Raw genomic sequence first — 8,359 nt, 5'->3', positions numbered from 1 at the left:
TGTTACAATAATGACCTTCAGTCTGTTACAATAATGACCTACAGTCTGTTACAATAATGACCTACAGTCTGTTACAATAATGACCTACAGTCTGTAGTAACTAGCACAAAACAATAAATATAAAACAAAGTCAATTATATTTTCACACATGCATCCATTTATACATTGTCTTTAGGTGAAAAGCCGGGTGATAGCAAGTTGATTGTGAGGCACCATGAGGTCATTACAAGTACACATGGAAATGAAATGTATTTATTATACTGTATAAGATTCTGATGTTGTACTTTTCCTTTGGGTTCATCCTGGTCTGTCAGTCTGTCTGAAGGGCCGTCAAACACAAAAAACATTTGGCAAACACAAGTCAGATTGTCGGGAATTGTAATGCTGGAGATACTCTGTAAAACAGAGAGGATTATTTCATAGGATTTTGACAAACACTTGTTGACGAGATGTCTTTAGCTTGAATGTGTGTTTGATTTTCATGGTACCCACAGAGTAATTATAATGTAGTAGTACCACCCTCAGTAGGAAAACACTTCTGAAGCTCAAGGAATTGCAAAAATCGTTCCAAGACGGAGCACGTCAACTTTAAATACTAGTTTAATAAAATAATCATAAAACTATTTATATATTTATGTTTTCCTTATTACACAGGGATTTATCCTCATATAAGTAACTGCAATATAGTTTGGGTGTACACACCAAACAAATCGGATGATTTATTCATTACAAAAGAGATCTGTTACAGGTGTCACACAGATTCTGCTATTCTTAATGTTTTCCAAATCAACAGACAGCAGATTGTTCATGTCATACATTCACATTCACACAAAACACGTCTTTGTTTACAAGAACTTCAAATGCCAGGTCCAATCTGAAATTCAATCCCCTCTGATTTTGGAAATGTTTCCCCCGAACCTTTTTAAAGCATGCTTATAAATTCCTCATTTATTTCGAAAATACATCCATAACAATGTGGTCTAAACAGGTTTGCCCAGATGATTGTTGTCTGTAGTTATTTTGCAGTTAAGATAAATGAATGCACTTGAAAGCTCCAAAATAGAGTTAGTAAGTGGACCATGTGTTAAGATGAATTTGTTGCGCCTGGATACCTCATCTGGTGGAGCGTGCGCCCCATGTACAAAGGCTCAGTCCTTTCGCAGCGACCGTGGGTTCTGTGGTACATCTTCAGATTTTCTACATAATAAAGGCCTAAAATGCCCAAAAAATCATCTTAAAAAAGGAAACATTCGTTAAACATCATCATTTTGTTTGTTGAATCAAGCACATTAATGCTGTGAGGCATAATGAACATTGTAACTTCTTGTGATCACTGGCAGGCCTATAACTTTAAATCCTTTTTTTTTAATGGAACAATTTTTCAGATTTTAAATAATACAATGCACTTACAATATGCTCATATTGTAATTCCTCTCAGCGCTTAATAGCCAGGGATGTAGTAGAAGGTAAACATGCCTAAACCAAAGAGCTCTTGATGCCTCGCAACACTTAATATTACCAGCATTCTAAATCCAGAGAGATCAGAGACGTAGCAGTGACAGAGCATGTTGTCAGTGCTCGTTCTGCTCACCTCAGTTAAACCCTGGAACACCTCATTATCTCACAATCACTGGTTAGATCTTTGTAAAGCGCTGGAGGCCTGACAGTACCATCATGACAAATTACAGTGAGCATAAAAATGACTCTGAATGATATTTTTTCAATGTTAGATCTGTAGTGAAAACAGCACAAGTGTATTTCACGGTGTTTGACATCCACACTCCACTTGTTGGTTCCAGAGACAACTTTCTGGTCTTGGATATCTTCTTTGAAGCTCTGAACTATGAAACAATTGAGCAAAAGAAAGCCTACGATGTTGCGGGTTTATTAGGTAAGAGTTACCTCTGTCACTTTTTTTCTCTCTTTTCTGAATATTTAAATAGACTTCAAGGTGCAGAGTGAAAGGTGTTGCTATGGGAGCTGCACTTACTTTTCATTGTCATTATTAATAGTAAACAGAACCTGCTTTGGCATTACGTCCATTATGCTTCTCCGGGAATGTTGCTTTTTTTCAGGTGACATTGGTGGACAGATGGGATTATTCATTGGAGCCAGCATCCTTACAGTCTTAGAAATACTGGATTACATCTATGAGGTACAGTGCATGTGGAAGCATACACACATCAGCCAATCGTAATGTGAGATCAGAACTAGCTGGGATATAATTACCGGCTATCGTCCTCAGCCAGAAATTTGTTTCAACTGGCTATAGTAACTATTTGGAAGACACGTTAGTGCCTTCATTGAATTTTTTTAAAAACTGTTCTCAATATTGACTGAATGTTTTTTTGTGATGTGTATTAGTACATATCAGTGTTCTACTTATCAGAAAATCTCAGGACTGGCAGTGTAAATCTTATCGCTTGTTATGCATGTGAGGAGTTTTATTTGATTTCCAGGCTGGATAAACTAATATCCGCTCAAGTCTGGGCTGAAGACATTTTACTAGTGCTGATCATGAAATGAACTCCTGTCTCAGCTGTATCCCCTTTAAGCTTTCTAGCCAGCCGCCTGCTGACTGCCAACCATGTATGAATGAAGCCAAATCAGAGGGAGGGCCTGTAATGCAGACATCACAGGGACTGAACTATTCACTCCGCTGCATCTCTTTCTCCCTTGCTCATCTCTGCTCTTTTCACCCTCCCTGCTGCTGTGCTATGGGTAAAACCAGGTGATCAAGCGCCGGCTAAAACGTCTGCTGATGCCGCAGAAAGAGGAGAAGAAGACCAAGCAGCAGACCAGCACTGTTGCAACAGTGGGTCTTGAGGAAATTAAAGCAAAGGTATAGCACATACTATACTCTAACAAATAGCTGTTTTCGTGTCGAGTGTACCCCTTTCCCTGAAGCACTGTAAATACATTAGGAAACTACAAGGGATTAAGTCAGGAAGAAGCAAATTAATATTTTTACACTTCTAAAATAATGAAGATAGTGTTGTTCAAAGCGCATCCTCCCCTGAAGCTTGGATTTGTTATTGCACAACTTCTGTTTATATCTGAACAATAGGCTTCTTCTCACATCTAACCATAACTGTGTCTCAATTCCACACAACACACTAACACTATAACAGGGTTTTCACTTTTAAACAAGTCTGCCAGTAACACTGAACAGACAATTTGTTCTGTTACCATTCAATATTTTCAGCTTTGATTAGGTTTGGCTGGCTTACATCACATTTTACTGTCCAGAGTAGACACCAAATTAGTTTTAGAATATGGGCAAAAAAACACTATGAGGATTGATTAACAATTCACAGAAAATCCATTCAAGCTAACAGGGAATTCAGCTCTCTGTTAACCCAAAAACATATATATATACACACACACACACATACATAACTTCAAATTCATTTACACTCAGCTAGTATTTATCTAGTTAACTTCTGGTATCTTTTCCTCTGGGAAACCATAGCCAAAGATGCATCTGTGGCAAAGTGTAAGTGTTATACACATTGTCTTACACAAGATCCAAAAATTTAATTTCCCGATCTCTCTGAATTAACAATTAGCTACAGCTGAGAAAATGACAGTTGTCATTTCAGCATGCAGCATATTTGTTGCATTTGAAAACGCAGCAGACACTATTACTTCTCTGGATTGGTTTCGCCAAAACCTTTTATGTCAAATAATGATATTTAAAAGGAAGACTTCAACAAAATGGGAAATACACTTGTTCACTTTCTTTCAATAGTAGTCAATCTCCTCAAGTATACAGTCTATAATACAGAGCAGGAGTAAGGAAATAGTTACCGTAGCTTAGCATAAAGACAGGAAGCAGGGGTAAGCAGCTAGCTACAGCTAACAAGTCTAGAGATCTCTAATTGACACATTGTGTCTTTTCTATACTAAAACAAAACTGTAAGTCAGACATTTTGTGGTTTTAAGGGAGTAATGTGGTGTAACTATTAGCCAGGTGCAGTTATCACAGAGGTTGTTTAGTCCCAAAGTGGCTTACAGAGAGCAACACCAAACTGAACTCACCGACCATATCTGGCTATCTGCGCTGTAGCCGGAGATGCCACACGGTAGTCACAAAATAATTACAGCACAATACTCCCCTAACATTTTAATTAATGATCTTCAAAGGTGTTGGTCGCTATTTATTTTAACTTTAGACAGAGACAGGCTAGCTTTTTTCCCCCTGCTTCCAGTCTTTATGCTAAGCTAGGCTAACTTCCAGCTTCATGCTTTGCACTTGACATGAAATTAATATCAATCTTCTAATATCTTACTGTACATTGTTATCTATGTATTGTCACATATGATGTTACACGTTATTGTTGAAGCATGATCTGGTTTGCTTTGCCTTCAGCAGGAGCCTAATGACATGACACGGAGTCATCCAGAGGGGGCGTACGCCAACACCATCCTCCCCAACCACCACCACCCTCACCCACACCCTCAGCGCCATCACGCCGGGCACCTAGGGGTATTTGAAGACTTTGCTTGCTAGAGCTTACCACCGTTTCCCATCCTGGTGACACCAAAAGATAAAAGCCGTCTGTGTTCAGATCAATAACAGACCTGTGGCATTTCCGTCGCTCCTTTGCTGTCACCAGTGAAAAGCTACAGCCAAAGTTGAACACCAAACTTGTGCTGCTAACAAAGCACTTACAGTATGTAGGCACAAATTGGACACCGCTTCTTTTTCTTTTCTCTCTGGATGGGACCCCTCTCAGCTTTGTCCAGCGTCATTTGAGAAGTCAGGCACTTTGTGTTTTCAGGACCAATTTTTGGTACATGATCACTACAAGGGAACAAGTGGAGAACCGCATGTCACCTTGGTCCAGTTTATACCCTACTGATTTATTTATTCAGATAGCATCTCTGTTTTTGTCTGTATCTCTCCATTTGTCTCTTCTCCAACTATTCCTCCTACTTCAAGGAAAACACTGTACCATGAAGCCATTGCACATTCTAATTTATGTAATTATTTAAAGAGATACTAATATCTATATATGTTCTATATTGTCTACAAGATGAGAATACTTACAGTAAGCAAATCTTACTCGTGTTACATCTATCCAAAATACGAGGGGAATTATTTAGGCTGAACTGTATGCAGCATCTTTCCACATGATACACTTTGTCTGGTTTGTGGTTAAGGTGTTAGAGAGTAGCAATGTACCTGTACATAAAGTCCAACTTTAAAATGAGAAAGTTCTAAAGTTCTGTTTCAATGGCTGTTGTTTATATCTTTTAATATATAACTTATGTAATATAATTTTAGTTATTTATACATTTTAGAAAATACTTTCTTATGACAATAGCGGTCGATTGTAGCAATTGCTGTACACTTCAAACCTGCAGATATATTAGACTGTCAAACATCAGTACAGTGGACTGTATGGATCGGGACTATTATCGCCATCGTTTCCTTTTACATGTCCTGCTGTTTCAAAGACACACAGATACTTGATGAGGCTTGGATGATGTTTTCAGTTGTTGGTTGTACATTTTTCTTCTTATTAATTCATTTCTGCCCAACATCCACTCTTCACTTTGGTTTACATCAAAACTTTAAGCTGACATAAGCAATAAGAAACAGAATTTTACTTTTTGCCGAGTCATCTTCTTCAGCCTGTGGGCCAGTACCACTGTAAAAGTGTAGCAGCTATTTACAGTGTCAACCTGGCATCAATGTGGGTGTGGATGTTTGTTTGTTGCCATGTGCACTCTAACATTTTGCAAACATGACTGAGCACATTAGGCTGATGCAACTGTGCTGAGCTGATCCATGGAAAAAAAAGGAATGTTTGAAAAGTGAAATAGTTAGCAAGAAAGCGAGGTGTTTTATTGCAGAAGTAAAGTTTTTATCTAATAAATGTAGAGTAGGACAGCTCAGAGTTTAATTTAGAAATTGCTCTGGAGGCTGAAATAACCTTACAGGGTAACTTAATCCTTACCTGGCACGACAAAGACACAACAGCTTTGAAGAGCACAAGTAAGCAAAGGGGAAATGAAAAATTACTCTTTCATTCATTCATTTATAATCATGTTTGTCATTATCATGAGAAGTTAGCTTGCAATGCAGGAACTCAACCACCTGTTACCTCTGCACTTCTCATCATCTGATCTATTAGGAAGTTGTGACACTTAGGTGCCAAGTTGTTTTGTGCATATTTTACAATTTGAGAATTTTTGGATTTACACATTTTTTAAAGGCAACAGTGGTACCAACTATAATATGTCCTATAGGAAGATATAATGTGATATAAGTGGGACTGACAGTGGAAGTAGTGCAGATATTGATTTTCAGGCACATTTATGCTACCTCCAGGGCACTGCTGCTGCCGGTGTTCAAAAATGGGAACCAGCTCTTTGAACCACTTTGTAGTTTTTCAGCTGTTTGGTCTTTTTACATTAATCCCTGCACTGTTTGGCTGAGTGTCGTTACCAGATGCTGAAAAATCTTCTTGTTTTTTAATGGTTCTCTCACCAAAATGTCTTTGTTGCATATTAACTGTTAGGCAAACAATATAGGTTGTCATTGTCAATATACAGTAGACGCAGTATTAAAAAGTACCTGGGATTTGCATTTAGTGTCACCTCTTGCTCCAGAAACTCATCTATGAAGGGAGTGGTGGAAACTAAAGCAGAACCTGACGGCGGGTACAAGATAGGTTCCAGCAGTGGAACATGGCTTTTTATAATTTACTACAGGAATTTGATTCACTGAAATGAAGACTTGATATAAAAGCGATAAACTGTTTTATTGGTCATTTTGAACAAATTATTGTTGGACTAAAAAACTTTTTACGTGTAACCCCAAATCTGCACAAAATCAAGCCTGCTTAAAGCACCCTAAGTTTTGACAGGCCTTTGACAATCCATTCTGTATGTAATTCAAAACAGAAATGTATGAAATACTTCTCGAAACAGAATATCATGTTCACAAATGACGACATGATTTTTCTGTTAATTGAATCGGTGCATTCTGATGCTGCATTATCGCTATTCATCACTTTAGCTCACAATGAGATTCCACAGGCCTCCATCTGTCACATCTCCTCCTCCTGTCAAGTAATCATGGGCTATACATGGCTGTTTAATATTCATAATCATGTGTCACTTTGACATTTTCAAAAGGTTCCCAATCACAGTCTCTGGTGGCATCCTGTACAGGCTATGCATAACAATATTCTCCTCCGTCATCAATAATTGTAGCTATCCTCAGACAAGTCACACAGGGGCTGGTGTGTTGAGATGAATACTGGGCTGCATTATCCCTGTAGAGTTGTGTTTGAATGGTAGGCCCTGGAGTCGATGAAGAACGGTTTCTATTCTCGAGATGCTGTGCATTGTAAAACATAACCCGGTTGATTCTGTGTACAAAAGCATTTCAAAACAGATTACAAAGAGTTGACTTTACAACAGCGTGCCGCCTGTGTGAGGTGCCACAGCGGTGGGCGGCAGGTCTGTGCTGTAGCAGATGAGACAACTTCCCTGCCCGATAACATGCAGCTCACATTCCTGGGATTCCTCAAGCCTCGACTCTGAGCTCCCTTGTTGCACAGCTCTTTGGGCGGCCGACCTTTTAATAGCTCCATGATATTCAGTCACATGTGTTGTATGTGGTTATCACATTATCCGTAAAAATCCATTTAATCCAACCAGCCACCGATTTTGAAGATTCGCTGTTATGTACTTTTTTTTCCAGCCGCTTATTTTCTTTAGCTGAAGTCTGAAAGGGTCATCTGGGAAGAGGAAAAATGAGTGCTTGGTGACACATGCAGCTGTGAGGAGTTCTTAAGAAGGAATTCCATCCCATACCTGACAGGGAAATGGACCATCACTGCAGTAACAAGAAAAGCTTACATTTTGTACAGATGTGCAACATTGTGATTATTTCCTCTGTTAGAACACATTTTATAAATGTTAAATATGGTAAATGCGATAACTATTAAAGTTTAGATTGGTAAAACCAGTGCCTCCTAAATCCAGAGCCCAATTCCCTTTGTTACTCTACGTCTATTTTTTCTTCACAACAGTGTGGGACAACTCAGAGGGTGTTTGAAGAAGTGTTATGTAGTCAGGGTAAGTGAAGTGATTTATTCTCCATGTTTCTTAATGTCTAGCAATTTGTGTAACTCTGCTTCATCAAATACCCTCCAGGTGAACCCAAACTGTCAGGAAAACTAATAACTTCTAGTTCCAGTTTCTGGGTATTTGGTATCCTTGACTTTCCACTTCCAGGATTGCTCTTGTGCCACTAGAAATTCAGCCATATCCATGTATTTTCTATTTTCTTCCGCTTTCTTTGCAATGGAATTTTAAGCCATTAATGAGGACTGTTGTT

General features: G+C 38.6%; 1 protein-coding gene across 2 annotated transcripts in view; it reads left to right on the top strand.

Moving 5' to 3' along the window:
- asic4a (acid-sensing (proton-gated) ion channel family member 4a) overlaps positions 1-8,005 on the top strand; it is an 84,656-nt gene extending 76,651 nt beyond the window's left edge. Inside the window, exons 7-10 of one of the 2 annotated variants that reach the window (XM_034884811.1) lie at positions 1,800-1,891; positions 2,076-2,155; positions 2,732-2,842; positions 4,376-8,005. In XM_034884811.1, coding sequence (XP_034740702.1) covers positions 1,800-1,891; positions 2,076-2,155; positions 2,732-2,842; positions 4,376-4,513 — 421 coding nt within the window. In that variant the 3' untranslated portion in view covers positions 4,514-8,005. Of the gene's footprint in view, positions 1-1,799; positions 1,892-2,075; positions 2,156-2,731; positions 2,843-4,372 lie in introns of both variants that reach the window. The other variant, XM_034884810.1, reaches the window with a different exon arrangement.
- Positions 8,006-8,359: the final 354 nt, after the last annotated feature.

Source organism: Etheostoma cragini, chromosome 11 (genome assembly GCF_013103735.1).
Source record: "Etheostoma cragini isolate CJK2018 chromosome 11, CSU_Ecrag_1.0, whole genome shotgun sequence".
In the NCBI taxonomy this organism is placed as follows: Eukaryota; Metazoa; Chordata; class Actinopteri; order Perciformes; family Percidae; genus Etheostoma; species Etheostoma cragini.
This window is presented reverse-complemented; position numbering and strand designations above follow the sequence as displayed.